The following is a 20,996-nucleotide window of genomic DNA, read 5'->3' on the forward strand; positions in this document are numbered from 1 at the left end:
GCCTGACAGAATGCCCTAGGAGGTCATGGAGGATACTGGAGTTCTGGAGCACCTGCCCCCCTTCACAATGTACCCCACACTCACCCAGGCTTGGGGGTTTTTTAATTTTTATTTCAAAAGCTTGGATAGCTTCAATATCCAGGTCGTGGCAAAATCAGGACACGTGTAAAATACCTTACAATACATTAGATTCCCGAAAGGTACCAAAAAGTACAGTAAAATTAACACTTCCATTATAGGAAATGTATGACACAAATAATATAAAACTAAAAGGTGAAAAAAAGGTGACACTGGTTTTCTAAGGTACAATTTACTCTTTACAACCAGGGTCCACAGGTCCAGGCTGCAGAGCGGCAGCAGGAAGCAGACCCTCCAATCTGGTTCTGGGTAACCCGGTAATAAAAATCAGCCCGTAATGCCGCTCTGGCCTCTTGAGAAACCACACGCTGCCTAAACAACTAGAGCTCTGGAAATATTAAACAGGAGAGTGATTTCCAGGGGGGAAATTTTAAATAAGATGCACATGGGACAGGCCATAGAAAGTTTGCCAAGTTAAATTTGGTACATAATTGTGTTCACTCGATATCCAAACAAAGCGTGTGTGGTCAGTCAGGCACTCCTGCTGAAGCCTCAGTATGGCTTGTAGTTATTCTGATGGCCACCGCGTCGCTGGCTCTTCCCGTAATTTGTACTACCCTGACCTAGGGACAAGAACAACAATGAAAGCGGCTACAACTTACTGAACATTTACCCCTGTGCCAGGCGCTTGATATGCATCCTCACCAGAACCAACAACTCTGCTGGCAGGATGTCACCCCACCTTCCTAAAACCCGAAAGCTCAAAATCCACTCTCAGACAAAAGCCCAGCCTGTCCGACTCCAAAGCCCCTGCTGCCAGTGGCCCCTGCACTGTCTTTCCTGCCTCCCAGGGTGGGTGAGTGGATGGGGGCCTCCCTCTCTCCTACTTACTGTAGTCGTAGCCGGGGCCGTAGCCGTAATAGCCATAGGGCGAGTAGTCGTAGCCGCCATAGCCGGGCCCGTAGCCCTGCTGGTAGCCGTAGCCCTGGTTCCAGTAGCTGCCGTAGCCCTGATTCCAACTCTGACTCTGACCTGTGGGGGGAGCAGGGCACAGGGGCCCATGGACCATTTAGCACACGCAGGAGCTAGGATGGAGGAAATCCTGCCCTTTGGGTGGCGAGGTTACTATGCCAACTCAGGAAAGCCAAGGGGCTGCTGTCCTGGTGTAGAGGGCCTAAGAGACCCAAGCTAGAGCTAAGAAGGCCAGGCCAGAAAACTGACTTCACTTGGGCAACCAAGGCAGCTCACTTTCATTCAAATCACCCACTGATCACCCCCACCCTCCCTGGCAGCTTGGCCTTAAAAAGAATGGAGTTCAGGCTTTGGAGTCAGAGGGGCCTGGGATGGATGGAAGATAAGCGCCTGGCACAGCACTGCCCTATCCTTCAGTCCACCCACCCACGGGTGTACCAAGACTCAGGACAGCCACAGAGCCAAGCACACTCCCACTTTGCCCCCACAAAACTTGGGAGTGTGATGCAGAGGCCCTCTCTGCCCTGGGGCCCCAGGCCACGTGAGAAAGATGGGCTCTTCCAATCCAAAGCAGCAGCACAACAGCGATTCAGGAGCCATTCCTGATCGCGCCCCCACCCTGCTCCAACGAGCACCAGAGAACCCCCAAGACAAACACAGAAGCTCCATGCAGGCAGGGAGACAGGACCCGTCTTCATCTGGGTTCTACTCACCTCCACTTCCGCCGCCGCCCCCACTGCCTCGGTTCCCTCGATTGCGATTCCCACGGCCCCCAGAGCCATACTGCTGCTGTTGATAAACCTCTTTGGGCTGAGCCACCTTGATTTCACACTGAAAGTCAAGAAAACAGTGGGTCATGCCAATGAGACAAGCCCTAAATAGGGAGTGTACACAAAAGCCTTCAACGACAAGCATTAAGGTGGTAGATCTTGTCTATCTGCTCAAGACATGCTGGAGTAGGAAACCATACTTGGACTAGCTCAGAACATCAACTAAAACTCAAACCAAGAGTCACACTGGCGTCTTTTGCTCAAACCTTTTCCCAGACTGCTTGAAAAACAATGAGACACACCCGCAGGTCTGCTGACGGTCACCCCTGGCCACTCTATACCTTTAACAAGTGGGAAGAGAGGGACAGCTAGGCCAGTGCCAGTCCAGTGTAGTAAGACACCACCTTGGGCAAGGAACGCAGAGAAGGCTTCCCAGGTAAGGGATCTTAGAGAAAGCAGGTTCCTTCCCAGCCCTCCCCCCACCCCAAAAGAAAAAAAACATTCCACTCAAATACACTACTGAGGTGGCAACCCTGACCTCTCTCTTACAGAGGCAAAAAGCCATTGGGGCTCAGGACAGCATTCCTTAAGGCCATCCCGCTGCTCCTTCCTCCTCCAAAACACTGATCTACTATTGGGATGGGCCAGGTGTATCTCCCCCAGCTAGGGCATAAGAGTCAATTTCCTTTTTGCTCAAAACTCTGCCCACTGTGCGTGGAAACGCCATGGACTTTCCTGTGCTCCTGCTTTTAAGTGTATTTTTAAAATAAACTTCACCAACATTGGTCTCCCATTGAGACAAATTAAAAAACCATTCTATAAGACGTCCTCATCCAAGCATAGTCAAAAATTGGCAGATTACCCCGACCAAGTGATGCAATCTCATGTTTTCTATCCTACTAGGTTAAAATTGCTGAATACAACCACCTAAATTACACTTATTTCACAACCAACCATCAGCAGTTTGACTAATAGCACACCATAAAACGGGCACTTCATGCCATTTCACATCATGGCACAGAGAAAAAGGCCTCTTTCCATGTAAGTGTCCACTAGGGTAACAGTGGCTCTCACTCAACAGTCCCCTATGATCCTCTCTCTCACACAAAATTTAAGGGCCCAATCCCAAATCCAATCTTTCCAAGTTCCCAGCCAGGATTGAGACTTCCAGGAGCCCCACCCTACCTGTCCCACCTTATCTGGCTGCCACTCCTGCTCAGGCAAAGCCTACCACACCCTGCCAGTGGGTCACACCCTCAACTCCCAACTGCCTCAGCCACTTAAAGCATGAACTACCTACCCTTTCTCTTGTCTAGAGTTCAAGAGAAAGAGTTGCCCCTCACTGCAAAAGACTTTGCTCCTTTGAAGTCAAAACTGGCCTTGGATTTAAGGTGGCCAGGACCCTGGCAGCTCTTTGGAAAGGATCTTTGGACTAGGAGTTAATTTAGCCAGCGACCAAAGGGGATGGAAATGAAGAGATGTGGTTGTGGCTGAAAACAGATAAGAAAAAAGCTCTGCAACAATGTCCATAGCAGGAGACTTCACCACAGAAATCACTAAACAGCAATTTTAGAATCTTCTGAGACCTTAACTGCAGGACTTATACACACTGCATTCTAGATCCAGAACACCTTGACTTCTAGCTTTATGTCAGGAATTGAAGAGACTACTCAGCACACTACCTATCCCATAGGAGCCTCCCATCCTCCAGTATTCTCCTGCCTCCCTAACATCCTGTCCTACCAGCAGCCTAAGAGCTCTGAAGGACAGGACCACTTGTCCCTATCAGGACAGCAGACACTGCACAAAAACAGTAAGGTCCACCCTGAGAACTCTCAGAGGTAGTTCAACCCCTAGTCCACACCTGCAAAGGCCAGTTCCAGCAGAAGGGTAAGTGCACACACAGCTGGGGACACCTTACCTTACTTCCACTGATGGTGTGGAACTTCTTCTCCAGCACTTTCTTCACAGGTTCTTCTTCTTTAAAGGTGATGAAAACAAAGCCTCGTCTTTTGTTCGACTTTGGATCCATTGGAAGCTCAATGGCTTCAATCTGCAAACACAGGCAAAGCTCAAGACTATCTCAGAGCCTATAGAGAACTCATAGGAAAAGGCCCACAAACACCACAGTGAAAAAAAGTTCCAGTCGGCCAAGGTGTCAAGGACCAGTAAGAAGGCAACATCACTGCAGCTGGCAGACCATTGTGGGGGCCACACACTCACCTCCCCAAACTCGCCAAAGTACTCCCTTATCTTCTCCTCAGTGGCTTCAGGATTCAGACCCCCTACAAAAATTTTCTTTACTGGGTCTTTCTTCATGGCCATGGCTTTTTTGGGGTCAATGACACGGCCATCCAGCCTGTGCTCCTTCTGGTCTAGAACCTGTTCCAACAAAAGGGAGTTGGATTCTAACTCAGCAGCATGACCCAAGACAAGGACCTTCTTTCTCTCAGCCATAAGACTCCCAACACAGGCACACAAAATTGCTTCATCCCCTCCAAACTCTACCCCCAACCTGACTTCCCAACACAATCTCCAAACTTCACCTGGTTTACCTAAACACTTATAAATCTATCCTCAACCCACCCCCAAGTCTTTTGACCATGCCCTGCACCCCTCTTCTTGCCCAGTCAGTCCCAATTTAAGGCGGTAAAGCAGCATAAACTTAAAGCATAGGCTAAAATTAGGCTGCTAGGGCTGGAATCTTCACAATCCACCCTGAACTGGCTATGTGATCTCTTCTACTTAACCTTCTGTTTTTTGCAAAATGAGGTTAAAGTAATGCCTATCTCCTAGCAACTGTGGGCTCTCTTCTAATCTTCTCAATGAAATGTTTGCTAATTTAGCAAGGTCCAGAATAGGCACAAGATATCTGCTTTTCCCAAATCACTCAACTGTGCAAAACACATAAACCAATCATGGTCTGAGAATGGTATCTTAGAATACACTGAGACTCCTGATTGTGAACTACCCAGCTTACCTTCTCCACACTGGCTGCATCTTTGAAGAGGATAAATCCAAACCCTCTTGACCGGCCAGTGTTGGGATCCATTTTTATTGTACAGTCAACGACCTCTCCAAATTTGGTAAAATAATCTTTTAGATCCTTTTTGCTGGTATCCCAGCTCAGGCCACCAACGAACATTTTTCTGAAATGGGTGAGACACACGGCAACAAGCCTTATAACCAAGCTGTGATTTTGGAAGGACAGACCCTGACAAAGCTCTCACTGAAAGGATTATAAATAAAGCCACCATTCCGAACAGGGCTCTACCTCTGAAATATGTTAACGAGTCTCACCTACCCTTCCAAACTCAACCCTGAACCTAATAAAGCCTCAGGTGACTCCGTACCCTAAGCTGGTTGAGGAAAGAAAGCACAAGCTGGCCGGAGAGCTAGGACCTGAGGTCTCACAACCGGAAGGAATCTAATTTGTCTAACAACTATGTATCAAAACACTACTGTCCCTGCCACCTCCGATCACTTCAAGGAACTCGAGGCTTCCGGGGCCGAGTCAGAGTTCAGATCAGGACTCCGCCCTCGGCAGGAGCCGGAGGAGGGAGGCCCGGGTGCGCGCCAACTCCGCCCACGCAGCCTAGGCAGCCCGCGACCCGCCAGGCCCCGGCTCCGAGCTCACTCCCCTTCCGGGCCGCCTGCCGCAGGTCCCCGCGCCAGCGGCCCCGGGGCGGCGCCAAAGTCGACCCAACAAACTTGCAAACTCCAGCGCGCGCCGTCAGCGGGCGGCGCGGAGTTGCCGGTCTGCGGGCCGCGAGCAGGCCCCGGCCGCCCGCCCCTCCCCCCGCCGCGTGGCGCCAACAAAAGGCGGCCCCGGAACAAAGGCGGCGCCCCCGTCGGCCCGCAGCAGCACTTACCCCGCGTCCTCCTCATTCTTGCTGGCGTTGATCTGGTCGCCCTCGGCGCCGTTCTGGTTGCCGGGCTGGGGCGCCGCGCTCCCGCCTCCAGCGCCCGCCGCAACGCCGGTACCAGTCCCGGCCGGCGACTCGCCTTCGGGGGCAGCCTCATGTCCGTTCTCGGTGGCTCCCGTCGTCTCCATGGGCTGCTCTTCACCCGCTTCCGACATGCTAGGCCGAGGCGCGCGGCTCCTGCAACGAGCAGCCACGGCGCGTCAGGCCGGCGCCACTCCCGCCCAGGCTCCCGCCCGCGGGCCCGGCTGCTCACCTCGCCGCCGATGACGCCGCGGGGCCCGCTCGTCCCCACCCGCCGAGAAGGCACCGCGGGCTCGGCCGCGCTCAGGCTCGCGCTGCCGGGCCTTTCCTCCGTCTACCGACGGAGCCGCTGCGACCTCGCGCTCTCCTATTCCGCCTCCGCAGCCACACGAACCCACCGACTCTAAAGCTCTCCCCGGCCGCGCGGTGCCGCCGCCTGACAATGCCGACTCGTGGCGCTCTTTATAATGCCGGAGCCGAGGCCACCTCGCAACAAGGTGCATGCTCATTGGTTTCGCCGGTCTGTCACTCAGTCCCCTGCCAGCTTCCCATTGGCCGCAGCGGCGCGCGCACGGTAGATCCGGGCGGGCTTTGTCCTCATTTTAGAATCCGCGCGAGCCGGGGCCTTGCGGAGGGTCGCCGGGTCTGGTAGCTTGTCGGTCCTGTCCCGAGCGGCAGGCAGTCTGAGCCCAGCACCGGAGAGGCGCAAGACTGACCCTTCGCCTTCTGAGGCCGTAGACCCTGGTCCCCGTGCGCCCTAAACCAGCACTGGCAGCCTTGGCCATTCCATTTCCCAAAAGAGGAAACTGGACTCCAGGAAGTCTCGGAAACCAAGGTCGCCCGGCTGGAAGTGCAGAGATTGGGCGCGTAGTATCCTCCAAGCCCTAGGAAATTGGGATGGAACCCGCTGTCCCCCTTGACCTTGGTGCCGACAAAGCCACTCGCTCCAGCCCCTTCTGCCGCCTCCCCCCGACTCGAGAACCGAGGAGGGGGCGGAGTTCGCCGGGTGGCCAATGGTGCTCCACGCGGGAGAAACGGTGGGACTGCGATGTTCCCCACTCCTAGGTCGCTTGGCACCACCTTGACGATTAGCATCACATTTTTACTTCTGATTACTTAATATCTTCAATTCGTTTATTTTTGCTGAAATCTTTTTTTAAGAAGAATACACCAGTTCCTTGAAATCATGCAGTTTTGGGGAAGGGAAGAATATTTCTCTTTTTCTAATATACAAAACCCCTTAATATTTATCTTCTTGATCAAGCTTGAAAGGCCTGTATAGTCATGATTCCTTTTAACCATATGGGTGAGAAATACCAAATGAAGGATTAAAACTTCTGAAGCTTGGGGATTGCCAAATACCAACAGACACAAGTAGCTGACATCTCCCACTGGAATCCTGTGGCCAGGCCCAGTTTGTGGTGGGCTGGGCATTCTGTTTTCTCATCTGGTCTGTTAACCCTACGGAAGCTGACAACCAGTTTATAAATGAGATAACAAGCCCAGAGCCCTGGTCTGAGGCTCACTTCCTAAGCCAGCCTGCTCAGTCGTGTCCGGCAACCCGATGGTCCCAAAGAGCCTGACTGTAGTCGTTACAGTCTCCTCTGTCCATGGGATTCTCCAGGCAAGAATGGAGTGGGTATCCAGTCCCTTCTCCAGGGGATCTTCCCAACCCAGGGATCGAACCCAGGTCTCCCTCATTGCTGGCAGATTCTTTACCATCGGAGGCACCAGGGAAGCCCAGTGAAGTTGCCATGAGAATGTAAAATGTCACAATTTCACATTTGGAAAAAAAATAAATTTCAAAAAATCTTAAGGTTTAGCCACACAATGCTGCATCTCCCTCAGGGTATCAACCACCGAGAGCTGGGACACCCACCCCCGAGTGAGCAAATGCCACTGGTTCATCCCAAGGCTCACCTGACCATGTCACTTTCAGGCTAGATTCACGTATCTCTATAAAACCATGGTCACTCCATAAAACCTTGGTGGTAAGGCTTGCAGGGAAGTCCCTAACAAACTCTCCAGCCCAGTCTTTGCTCACCTACAGAAATAAGAATCAGGATTTTTGGTCACAGGCAATGATGGGCACAACTGACCAAGCAATGAAGAAAATTCAGGTAATCAAGGTCAAGTGTAGGTGCAGGACGTAACCACTGAGGGCATGTGTGTGTTAGTCACTCGGTTGTATCCAACTCTGCAGACCCATGGACTGTAGCCCACCAGGCTTCTCTGTCCATGGGCTTTTCCCAGCAAGAATACTGGAGTAGGTTGCCAGTTCCTTCTCTAGGATATCTTCCCGACCCAGGAATCGAACCCTGGTCTCCCACGTTGCAGGCAGATTCTTTACCATTTGAACCATTAGGGAAATCTGGTCTTGTCCAGTTGGATTCCATTAGCACAATTTGGGAAACACTTTCAATGACATGTCAAGTCTGAAGGATGACATTTGGATGCTGCTTCATAGTTTGCAAAATACCTTCACCGACCTTGTCTTTTTTAGAGCTTCAAAATAACTTTGTATGCAATTATCCAGTTTATACAGAAAAACACTGAAATCAAACAGCTAAAATCTTAGCCACAAAGTCAACACTTCCAACTTTACACTGTTTCCAGTGCTCCTGACTACTGTAGGACAAGGGGGCTCTGAGCTTCTGAGTTCTTTGGTCTAAATTAGATCTCAGATTAAGTGATTTTGAGGCTCAAAGGAAACATACTTTATAAAGAACTGCAGACAAATGGGGGTCAGTCTCAGTACGGCATGTTCTTATATTGTAGTCAAGAGTGCTTCTGACAAAGGCAGGTCACCAGGCTGTTTGGAACCAGCAGGAAGTCCCTTTGACACAAGGGATTCTTGTTATTTGGTCTGAATTACAGACCTGAGTTGAGGGCATCTTCTAAAACAATGAGGTTCTCAAATCAGCAAGGAGCCCAGTAACAACAGCATAGAATAAAGAGGATAGACACAAAATGAATTTTGAAAGTTGTTTATTATGGCTTGTGAATGATAATAAAGCTGGAAAAAAAAGAAAGTTGTTTAAATTACATGAATTTTTCTATTTATTTATTTATTGGGTCTGGGCCTACAAGGTGGAAACTGCAAAAGTTAATTGAAAAATATGTTGACTGTTGTGGCTAACTCCCTTATGGGCCACTTCACCACAGCTCCATGGGCTTCAGCTCCTTTGCTTCTGGGCTGACTCTGGCTTCAGCTGGAGAAGACTTCCTAAAACACAAGTCAGATCTTGTCACACTCTGCATGAAAACTCTGGCTGACTCCCTAGTACTTTAAGGATGATGTCTTAACCCTGAATACGGGTAAGAGAGACAGGTGAGGCTCACAGAAATCCTTGCCCTCCTCCCTCCAACCTCTCTTCATCTTGAGTAGAAGAGACAGTTGAGACACCGCCTGTCAATTGGGCACCTCCCCCAGCTCTCTTTTTTCCTGGACACCATGTGTTCTGCATGGCAGAGCTACATCACAGAGAAGAGCTGTTTAACCCACGTCAGACTTGATGTAAGAAATGAACCTGTACTGAGTCAAGCCTGTGAGATCTCTAATTGCAGCCTAGTCACACCTGACCATTCCACATGGCTTGAGCCACCCCAGTCACATTTCATGCTCAGTTCTCCATGCTAGCCGTGCTGATTTCCTTTATTTTCTGGAACTCACCTGCACTCTTCTCTTTCCACATGCTGTTCCCTCTACCTGAAATACTCTTACATAGATTTCACCTGCCTACCCTGCATATCTGTTTTGGGTTGAATTGTATCACCACGAAAGATCTGTTCAATTCCCAACCTGTGGTACCTGTGCCTGTGACCTTATTTGGGACTAGGGTTTTGCAGATGTAATCCAGTTAAGATGAGGTCAGACTGAAGTAGGTGGCCCCTTAATTCAGTAAGACTGGTGCCTTATAAGAAGAGAAGACACAAAAACAGACACAAGGAAAGCACTGTGTGACAATGGAGGCAGACTGGAGTGATAAGTCTACAAACCAAGGGCCTTGGTCAACTTAGGCTGCTATAACAAAATACTGTGGTCTGGGTGCCTTAAACAACAAACTTATTTCTCACAGTTCTAGAAGCTGAGAAGTTCAAGATCAAGATGTCTGATGAGGACCTGCTTCCTAGTTTGCAAATGGCTACCTTCATCTTGTATCTTCACATGGCAGAAAGCACAGAGAGAAGCAAGCTCTCTCATACCTCTTCTTAAAAAGGCACTACTTACATCATGAGGACCCCACCCTCATGACCTCATCTTAACCTAATTGCCTCCCAAAGGCCCCACTTCCAAATATAATCACAATGGGAATTAGGATCTTAGCATATGAATTTGGAGGAACACATTCAGCCCATAACACAAAGGGATACCAAGGATTGCTAGCAGCACCAGAAGCTAGGAGAGAGGCATGGAGCAGATTCCCCCCTAGAGCCTTCAGAGCAAGTGTGGCTCTGCCAACACCTTGATTTTGATCCTCTAGCCTCCAGAACTGTGAGACAATAAGTTTCTATTGTTGATACACCCCTCAGCTGGTAGTGCTTTGTTATAGCAGCCCTAACCGATTAATCCAACATACATCAGAATTCAGCTTCCTCCAGAAAGTGCTCTGCCAGGCCCCAAGGAAGGGAGCCTCTCAGAACACAGAGCACACGGTATTGACACTGACCATGAGCTCAATGAGATCCTGCACCAGGGCTGTCTCCTTCACCTGGACACCTGCAGTGGGCACCACAATACTTGCAGAATGAATAAAAGAATCTCCTAACCCAAACTGACATGTGGATTCCTAATGGGCTGAATCTGACTATCAGATGTGTTTGCTTGACTATACAATGTCCTGAACATTGTAAAAATATATATATATTTGCCAACATTTATAAAGCATATTTCTACAAAATGTTACATTTCCAGTACTTTGGAAGATTTTTAGATGAAGTCACACTGGGCCACAGTCTCACATGTTCACACTCAGCAGGAGCTGAGTCATACTGCCCCTCAGCAGGTGGAGCAGGTGCTGTCCAGCTCATTCCAGCCCCTACAAGGGCCCAGTGTCTTGCTCCTGGGCCCTCTAAACTCATCTCATCAACTGAAACCATTAGGGGTGCCAATCCCTAGCTAGGCCTCCATGAAACTCAGCTTCTTCATCTGTAAAACAGGGATGACAACACCTGCCTCTCAGCACTCCTGCAGGAATCAGGGACTGTTTGCCAAGAGTTTAGTATAGTGCCAGTAGGTTTAACTGTCATTGTTAGGGCTAGGACTGCTGGCAATAATAATATTACCTCTCAGGGACAACTCCTTCACTTGAGGAACTCCCCATCACAATTGAATCCTCAGAACAGAAGTGGAAGACCTGGAGAAGATCTACTAGGCAGCATCCCCCACCTGCTAAGAACACATTCTTGCAACAGCCACCTGTGCCTAGTTTGAGTCTCAGAGGCAGCCTCTGCCTAGCAGAGACCAATCAGAATTGCCTAGGGCACCCTTCTGGAATCATACCTTAATGGAATATGTGGTTCACATTACAGACCTAACTCTCTCAATCTCCTCTGAGCTCGCAGGGGTGCATTCAGTGGCGACAGCATGCAGAGGGGCCCAGCCTGGCTTCATGTCAGAGATCTCCTGCGTAGCTTCTAAGACTACTACTATTCAGAGCCATAAGGTAGAAGGGGCGTGGGTCACTAAATGACCCTGTGGAAGAACACCGCTTCTGTAGCCTGAATACCACCTGGGACTGTTATCTGTAAGAAAGGGACCCACGTCCCTTCCATCTTGTGGCCCTAAATCCAGGCCCCCATGTCTAGATTCTCACTTTTTACAGTGTTCTAGGTACAGACCATTGGACAGGGATGGATTCAGGACACAGTGCTGCTGACCAGGTCAGGGAAAACCTATGAAACCAGGAAATGCCCATCTCCCCTCTGAAAAGCAGCAACACCTACTCATCAGAGCAGGCTTGGAGGCTCCTGTGCGTGTGTGGTTTATCCCTGCCACTAAGTCAGGGTGGCCCCAGGGGTCTCTCTATTTGAACTTCAGTTTCTGATTACATAACAATTCATATATTCATTCATTCACTAACAGCTCGGGCTTCAACTGCCATCAACATGCCCCTCAGGACAGATCTGTTTTTTGAACTGTAAACCCACATGAGTCACTATCCCTCAACATTTCTCCTGAAATGTCCCCAAGGCCCCTCCACTTCAGCATGTCTAAAAGAGAATACATGGCGTTCCCCTGAGCCCAGACCCTCTGCCAATGCTCTTGGCCGCAAAGAATGCCTTTGCCACCCACTTGTGCAGGCCAGGAGCCTGGCTGGACCAGCCTTGATGCCCTTTTCCCCACTCCTCCCCTATCCAATTCATCACCTAGACCCCAACGTGCTTTTATGACTGTCACCTTCACTAAGGTCTGCACTATGGGAATATCAGTCAGGGCAGGATACCCCGCGTACCAAATATATCTAAAAGCCATGGAAGATTTTCTTACAGATAACAGTCCCAGGTGGTATTCAAACTAGAGAAGCGGCTCTCTTCCACAGGGTCATTGAGGGACCCATGCCCCTTCCATCGGAGAAGGCAATGGCAAGCCACTCCAGTACTCTTGCCTAGAAAATCGCATGGACAGAGGAGCCTGGTGGGCTGCAGTCCATGGGGTCGCTACTAGTCGGACACGACTGAGCGACTTCACTTTCACTTTTCACTTTCACACATTGGAGAAGGAAATGGCAACCCACTCCAGTGTTCTTGCCTGGAGAATCCCAGGGACGGCGGAGCCTAGTCGGCTGCCGTCTATGGGGTTGCACAGAGTTGGACACGACTGAAGTGACTTAGCAGCAGCAGCAGCCCCTTCCATCTTATGGCTCCACCAGCCCCTCAGGCCTTGTCATCGCAAGCAGCTGGCAGAAGGAAACACGCAGAGAGGAACTGGTGTGAAGCTTGATGGCCCAGGCCTGGAAGTGGCACACGTGGCTCTCACTCACTCTCCATTGGCTGGAACTCTGTTTGTGGCCTTGCGTTACTGCAAAGGGCACTGAGAAATAAGCCGAGGTACTCACACAGGGAAGGCGAGGACAGAATGGGTGCCCAGTTTTTCATACTAGGCTTCAACAACTGCATGTTAGTGACAGTGAACGGAGACTAGAGGAAAGCTTTCCGTCAGTCAGCCTGCCTTTCAGGGACCGCCACCAAGTGCCACAACTATCAGAGGCCACCCCTGCCCTTGTCCTGGGAGCAAGTCTACTTCCTACGTGGTAAGATGAACACCATATCAGGGAAGCACAGGAGGACAGGGACACACAGGAGAGACATGAACCAAGCCCGGGAAGTGGGCAGGAAGGACAAGGCTTTTCACAGGAGCGGATGCTGGGCTGTGCCATGGAGACTGAATGGGGGTTCTTCAGACAGGGATCGGGGAGAAGGGGTGCAAGGCAGAGGAGACCAACTGAGCAAAGGCTCAGCATTCGAGAAAGCGGACTGTTTAGAGGACTACAAGTAGCCCTACATGACAGAGAGGAGTTGAGACTGTGTTGCTCGGCAGTTTTACAAGCCATGACAAAGGGTTTCATTTATCTACAGGAAACAGGAAGTCAGTGAGTTCTGTGATGGCAATGGTCCACGAAACAAGGGGGTGATGAGAGGCATTAAGGAGGGTATGTGGCTGCAATCCTGACTCCATGCATAGGGGTAAGATGGGAAGTAAGGATGGAAAGCTGGACCAGAACCACCAGGTGGAAGGCCTTGAATACCAGGCTTGACAAGGAAGGCAGAGGGCAAGCACTCTCAAGGAGAAAACCATCCCACCACAGGTGATGACCCCCTCACTTTCTTCCTATGCCTGCCTCCGGCAGCACAGTCTATTTGTCCATTTCTTCTAGTACATTAGTCCCTAATGGCTAGGAAAGGATCAAGAGATGACCCATTTCAAAGATGAAGTCCAAATCACTCATTACCAGGAAAGAAAACCAAAGGTCAGGGAAGGGAGAGTAACTTAGTCCGTTCAAGCTGCAAACTGGTTCAAAATTGGGAAAGGAGTACGTCAAGACTGTATATCGTCACCCTGTTTATTTAACTTATATGCAGAGTACATGATGTGAAATGCTGGGCTGGATGAAGCACAAGCTGGAATCAAGACTGCTGAGAGAAATAGCAATAATCTCAGACATGCAGATGACACCACTCTAATGGCAGAAAGTGAAGAGGAACTAAAGAGCCTCTTGATGAAGGTGAAAGAGGAGAGTGAAATAGCTGGCTTAAACTCAACATTCAAAAAACGAAGATCATGGCATCCGGTCCCATCACTTCTTGGCAAACAGATGGGGAAACAATGGAAACAGTGAGAGAGTTTCTTTTCTTGGGCTCCAAAATCACTGTGGATGGTGACTGCAGCCATGCAATTAAAAGGCACTTGCTCCTTGAAAGAAAATCTATGACAAACCTAGACAGTGTTTTAAAAAGCAGAGATAGCACTTTGCCAACAGAAGTCTGTATAGTAAAAGCTACAGTTTTTCCAGTAGTCATGTATGGATGTGAGAATTAGACCATAAAGAAGACTGAGCACCAAAGATCTGATGCTTTTGAACTGTGGTGTTGGAGAAGATTCTTGAGAGTCCCTTGGACTGCAAGGAGATCAAGCCAGTCAAAATGAAATCAACCCTAAATATTCACTAGAAGGACTGATGTTGAAGCTGAAGCTCCAATACTTGGGCCACCTGATTCAAAGAGCTGACTCGCTGGAAAAGACCTTGATGCTGGGAAAGATTGAAGGCAGGAGAAGGGAATGACAGAGGATGAGATGGTTGGGTGGCATCATCGGCTCAGTGGACATGAGTTTGAGCAAGCTCCAGGAAATGGTGAAGGACAGGGAAGCCTGGTGTGCTGCAGTCCATGGGATTGCAAAGAGTCGGACACAACTGAGCAAGTGAAGAACAATAGACTACATGACCTATAAATAACAGAAATTTATTTCTCATGGTTCTGAAGGCTGAGAAGTCCAAGATGAAGCACCAACAGACTGGATGTCTGGCAAAACCCACTTCCTGGCTCTCAGATGGCTGTCCTCTCCCTCTTACTCCTTTCTCAACTGGCAGAAGGGATAAGAGAGCCCTGTGGGGTCTCTTTTATAAGGGCACTAATCCCATTCTAGATAGTTCTACCCTCATGACCTAATCACCACCCAGGCCCTACCTCTTAACACCATCCCCTTGGGGAGGGGCAGAGGGGCAGTGTTAGGATTTCAAGATATGAATTTGGTGGGGAGCACAAACATTCAGTTGATAGCAGGGAATAATGTGTCCAGTGACGTCAGGCCTAGAAGCCAGCCCTCCGTGTGCCGTGTTCTCTCAGCTCCTCTAGCACCTTCCCAAGCTCCGAGCACTTGGGAAACAAGAGACCAGAGGCATGTTGAGGATGTCATCCTGTCACCGCAAGCGCTGAGTGGAAGAGACCACAGATGTGAACAGACAAACTCTGGCTTTCTCCTACAAGCTAAGAAACAGGAATCCACACACGGGTACCATCTCCTCGGCACCTCCCACCCTCTTCTTCCAGAGGACATGGCAAAGCTAGCTCCTGGGTGTGAACACCAAGTGCATGGAGCCATAGCTCTGACAGTCATGTCTGCTCCCAGCACAAGGCCAGCGTAGGCAGGACTGCTGATGCTGGGCAGAGGGGGCTGAGGAAAGAGGAATGATCTCTAGCCACGAGATTCTCCTGATGTGAAAAGCAAGGATTTTGGGGGTAGATGCTGCCACTTAACATTCTGTTTCCACATTCTGCCAGTGAACTGGCCCAACCACTTCTCCAGGCAGGGGGCACCATCTAGGCTCCAAACAGAAGATAAGTGCATACTGTCTCCTGATCCAGGGGATTTGAGGGATGGAAGCTCCTCAAGGCACTGTCCTCATTCCACACTCCCTCACCTGGCTGACTGCTCGGGAACCTCTTGCATCTCAGAAGCTGTCTTGCCCTCCAACTTCTCATGGCTGCCCCCTGAACAACTCAATCCCACTGCAGCCCCTGACCACTGCCAACCTAGGCCCGCAGAAGCCTCCTTGGTCTGCATATCCATTTCACCCTGGCCTTCCACCTCTCCTTAATGAAAACCATGTCTCCACACACCACTCCCGAATGCCTCCTCTCACTGCCCTCAACACAAGTGGAGGGAGGGGCCATCTCACCCTCCGCTCCCCAGTCTCATTCCTTGAGCAGCACCACGCTACAGAAATATGATGCACACCACAAATGCAAAAGCATGGACAATTTAACATTTTCTAACAGCCACATTAAAAGACTGTTACAAAATTAGTGAAATAGCAAAAAAAGAAAGAGGTGAAACTAATTTTTAATAATACATTTAATGTAGACTAATCTATACAAATGGTGATGGACAGGGAGGCCTGCCGTGCTGTGATTCATGGGGTCGCGGAGAGTCGGACACGACTGAGCAACTGAACTGAACTGAACTGAATCTATACAAAATATTTTAATTTCAATATATAATCAGCATAGAAAATTATTGAGATATTTTGCTTGTTTTTTAAGATTGCCTGAAATCCAGTGTGTATTTTACACTTCCAGTGCATCTTAGTCCAGACTACATATTTTTCAGGTGTTCAGTAGCCACATGGGGCCAGGGGCCACTATACTAGACAGCCCAGATCTAGACCAGGGGTTGGCAAACCAAAGTCCACAGCCTAGATCCAGATGGCTTACTGTCTGATTTTGTATGACTCTTGAACAAAAAGTGATTTTTGGGGGGTGGGGGGGCACACCTCAAATCTTGTGGAATCTTAGTTCCCTGACCAGGGATAGAACCTAGGTCCCCTGCAATGGAAGCACGGAGTTCTAAGCACTGGACTGCCAGAGAATTCTCAAGAGTGATTTTTTAATATTTTTAAATGAATGAAAAAAATCAAAAGAATAATACTTCATGATACAAATTCTATGAAACCCAAAGTTAGTATTTATAAGTAATGTTTTAAATTCTGTCAATAAAAATGTAGGGGAATATGCTTCATCTCTTCTTATATTTTTACTTATCTACATAATACCCTCTAAATTTTCCTCATGGCCCACACAGCAGAAAATATTTACTATCTGATCCTATACAGGGAAATGATTGCCCAGTTCTATGCTAGGCCATTCTCCTACTCCCTAGACTCCAATACAGGAGCTACAGATCTGGCTTTGAAATCAAAAGGCCCAGCTCAAATCCCAGCTCCCCTGCATCCCAACTCTGGGATTTAGAACAAGTCATTTCCCCTTCTGGGGCCTCCATTTTCTTCATTTGAAAATCAAGTGGGTGTAAAGAGGGTGAGAACAAACCCATTGCCAGCTACAGAGCGGGTCACTCATTCACTTGTTTCCGGTCCTCCAGTCTCTTCCAGGTTCCAGTCTTCACATCTCCAGATACAACACCTGTCTACCAACCCCACCCCACCCCCGCCTCACTCAGTACCTCGTCCAGGTGACAACTGCACCCGTCCCCTTCTCCCAGCATCCTCAGCAATCTCTGCCTCCACTGGCAAAAGCCCCTTTTGGTTGGCTTTTGAATCATTCTGGTGCCACAAACCTCCGTCTACCTAGAAGAGCCTCCTTCTCCCTCACCAAATTCTGCTTCCTCCAAGATAACACCCCTGGAGCCCCAGCAGTGCCCTTGGGCTCACAGCTCTGCCCCTCTGCAGGCTTGACTTCCGCCGCGCCCGAGAGGTGGTCCGGCTTGCACACAGCTGTGGTTCTTCCAGGTGAGGACCAATTCTGGCCCGATCCAAGCCAGCCCTCAGCACACACAAGGGTCTCAACAAATACTTTAGACTGGCCTAGTGAGACATGGGCCGGATTTCCAGGGCCATGTCCTTCCTTTCCCCTCTAGCTCCATGACAAAAATCTCATCAATTCTGACATCCGACATGATAATCCTGGCTGCTCCCTGTTTCAACAGAGCCTCCTCCTCCCAGGGACACCCTTACCAATCTTGCCCAGTCCTAACGGCTTCTGCTTTTCTAGAACCAGCTCCAGTCATGCTCTCTCCCCAGCCAATGTCAGTCTGGTCACCAGCTTATGTTAGGCTAGTCTAGGCTCTAGCTCAGGGCCCACCAGTCTTCCTTTGTCACATCCTGCCAGTAAATCTTTTCCTGCTAGGGAAGTGTTTCTTCTAAAATTGACCTTCCCTTTAACTGGTAGGTCAGAACTCCTTCTAGCAATGAAGAACGATGGCCTAGAATTGAACTTATTGCCAATGAGTACTCCTGGCCCCAATTAATGTTCCTCCATTTGGCCAAAAAGGTGAGAACCAGCCTCCCACTGCTGGGGCTTTGAGCCTTGACCCATGATGGGATCAGCTTCCTCATGCCAATCACCGGATTTTCCTCTTACCTGCTAGCCACCTCTCAGTTTCCTTTTTTCCCATACATTCTTTATTGAGATATAATTACATATCATAAAGCCCACCCACTTACAGTGTACAGTTCAATGGTTTTAGCATATTCACAGTGTGGGGCAATGGTCACTATATTCTCAGGTTAGCACGCTTTCATCACCTAGAAAAGAAACCCTTTACCGCTCTTCACCCTTTACCCTTACCCTTTAACCCTTTACCCTTACCATCCTCACTCTCTCCTAGCCCCCACAACCACTAACCTACTTTCTGTCTCTATAGATTTGCATATTCTGGACATTTTATATAAATGGAATCATATAATCTGTGGCTTTTTGCATCCGGCCTCTTTCATTTAGCATAATCTTTTCAATGTTCATCCATATGATAGTGTGTGTCAGGACCTCATTCCTCTTCGTTGCCAAATAATTTTCCACTTCTTTTGCTGGTTCCCTGGCAGAGGCTGAATCTCCAAATACTGAAGCACCCCAAGGCTCAATCCTTTTCCCCTCTTTGTCCCTATCTACTTGGTTCCTGGATCTCAGAGATTCATTTAATCTCTTGACACAAAATAACACCTATATGCAAATGACTCGCAAATCTCTCTATCTAGCCCTTTTCCATAAGTTCCAGACACACAGGTCCCACAGCCTCTTCCATATCTCCACTTTGTCATCTCAAGCATCAGGTTTGACACAACCAATTCAAGAGAACCACAGTCTGAGATCAGTTATGAGTAGTGGTGGAAGAATGCTAGTAAGGCTTAGATGCTAAAGAATCCACCTGCAGTGCAGGAGACTTGGGTTTGATCCCTGGGTCGGGAAGATCCCCTGGAGAAGGGAATGTCTACCCACTCCAGTATTCTTGCCAGGAGAGTTCCATGGACAGGGGAGGCTGGAGGGTTACAGTGCATGGGGTCGCAAAGAATCAGACATGACTGAACGACTAACACTTTCATTTCCACGTTTCACTTCATAAGCAAACACGCTCTAACAGCACATTAACAATATACAAGGAAGGTTTACTCCAAAAACACAAGGATGATTTAATATTAGGAACTCTGTTATTATATAGTACCATGTTAATAGACAAAATAAGAAAGAAGTCTTATCAATACATGTTAACAAGGCAATGGATAAAATTCAACATATATTTTTAGTAAACATTCTTGATAAAAATATTGATAGAATAAGGTAAATGTTTATTAAAAAAACACCCCAAACAATCATCTTCCAGAAGCACTTTCATTAAAGTAAGAAGAAACACAAGTTGTCTTCTTCCATTCATTATTTAACCTTTTTTGGAGGTACAACAAAAGAAGCTGGACAAGAGGTATAAAAACAGGAAAAGAGTAGATAAAAACCATCATCATTTGCAGATAATATGAAAACATAGAACACTATTCCAAACTACAAAAGAAGTCAATATGGTGGCTTTTGTATATGCCAACAACACTCGAAGATATAAAAGAAGGATGTAAAACACCTAGGAATACACTTAACAAGATAAAGATGAAGAAAATTTGAAATACTGAGCACACAATAGATCTGAGCAAATAGGAAGATTCAACATTAGGAAGATGTCAACCTCTTGTAAACATTTGATGAAATCTGCTAATGCTATCCTGAAAAAAATATCAAAATGTAATAGGAACTATCTCCTACTGAAAAAAGCAAGATGCAAAATGCTATGCATAGCATGCTATCATTTCTATAAAAAGGGGACAAGCATTTGTATATAGATAAGATACGGACTATCTATAGAAGGTAAAGTAGGAAACGGGTCTCATTGGTTGCTTTTGGTTAGTAAAATGGGTAACTGAAATAGGGTGGGAGGGACACTTTTCACTGTATACCTTTTGGGTAAAATTTTGAACCATGTGAATACATTACTTATTCAAATTTTTTAAAAACTGAAAAAAATAATATTTCTATTTTTAAAAAAATATTCTAATGGCTTTGTGTTGCCAGCAAGTGATTTAGATATCTGAAACCTTCCATTATTGGGCTCCAAGTCATGGAGTTACGGATGGCAACAAGGAGGTGAGAATAGGAGAAGCCACCACCACCATCATCATCCAAATCAAGGAACTACAGTGAGCTGCAGCCCATATGCCAAATCAGCCCACTGTCTTCTTTTTCATAAATAAAGTTTTATTATAAACTCTACACCCATTTGTTTACATACTGTCCATGCTGCTTTCATCCTCTAACAGCAGAGTTGAACACTTGCAACAGAGATTGTGTAGCCTGCAGAGCTTTAACAGAAACATTTGCTGACTCCTCATCTAAATCAAAAGGACTCTGACACCCAAGGTCTCCCTACCCAGCCCCAAACACTCTAAACCCAGTTTCTTCCCCAGTCTGCTCCACTTCAGCCTGTCTTTCCTCCTCTCGTGAAGAAAGAAAAAAATAGATTTCTCCATCCATGCATAGAAAAGGAAAGCCTGCACAGAAACTATGGTCGGGTTTCTGTTCCTCCTCAGTGATATCGGGGGCTGAGAGAAAGGAGCACAGGACTAGGAAGGGGACCACCTGCTGCTCCCTGAATCCCACCTCTCTCCAATCCCAGCTAAAGACTGACTGAGGGAGGAAGGGAAGCCTGGCCCCTGGTTTGCTCTGTGGTCTGGGGAAGGTCCCTTCCTCCTCAAGCCTCATCAGGCCTCTGTTACTGAAGGAGAGGGAATAGATAAGTCCCAAAGATGCTTCCAGTTTTCACATTCTAGCAATAAGACCCGGAGAAGGCAATGGCGAGCCACTCCAGTACTCTTGCCTAGAAAATCCCATGGATGGAGGAGCCTGGTAGGCTGCAGTCCGTGGGGTCGCTAAGGGTCGGACACGACTGAGCGACTTC

The 20,996-nt window shown here is 48.3% G+C and overlaps 1 protein-coding gene across 2 annotated transcripts; it reads right to left on the reverse strand.

The window, feature by feature from the left end:
• Positions 1–90: 90 nt before the first annotated feature.
• HNRNPAB (heterogeneous nuclear ribonucleoprotein A/B) lies at positions 91–6,141 on the reverse strand. 2 transcript variants are annotated; one of them, XM_055429086.2, is made up of 8 exons: positions 6,000–6,141; positions 5,693–5,923; positions 4,801–4,969; positions 4,044–4,202; positions 3,742–3,873; positions 1,764–1,881; positions 970–1,110; positions 91–701 (listed from the first exon to the last, which is right to left on the reverse strand). In XM_055429086.2, the coding sequence occupies exons 2-8, from the start codon at positions 5,899–5,901 to the stop codon at positions 631–633; spliced, it is 999 nt and encodes a 332-aa protein (XP_055285061.1). In that variant the 5' UTR covers positions 5,902–5,923; positions 6,000–6,141; the 3' UTR covers positions 91–630. The 2 variants fall into 2 exon arrangements, with proteins under 2 accessions (XP_055285061.1, XP_055285062.1); XM_055429087.2 differs by lacking the exon at positions 970–1,110.
• Positions 6,142–20,996: the final 14,855 nt, after the last annotated feature.

Source organism: Moschus berezovskii, chromosome 8 (genome assembly GCF_049115385.1).
Source record: "Moschus berezovskii isolate FMDL1 chromosome 8, NW_MosBer_1.0, whole genome shotgun sequence".
NCBI lineage: Eukaryota > Metazoa > Chordata > Mammalia > Artiodactyla > Moschidae > Moschus > Moschus berezovskii.

Coding starts and splice junctions, on each gene's coding strand:
- HNRNPAB (XM_055429086.2), bottom strand. CDS start 5,901: ATGTCGGAAGCGGGTGAAGAGCAGCCCATGGAGACGACGGGAGCCACC. Junction 4,970..5,692: donor AAGAATGAGGAGGACGCGGG/GTAAGTGCTGCT, acceptor CACCCATTTCAG/AAAAATGTTCGTTGGTGGCC. Junction 4,203..4,800: donor ATGCAGCCAGTGTGGAGAAG/GTAAGCTGGGTA, acceptor TTGTTGGAACAG/GTTCTAGACCAGAAGGAGCA.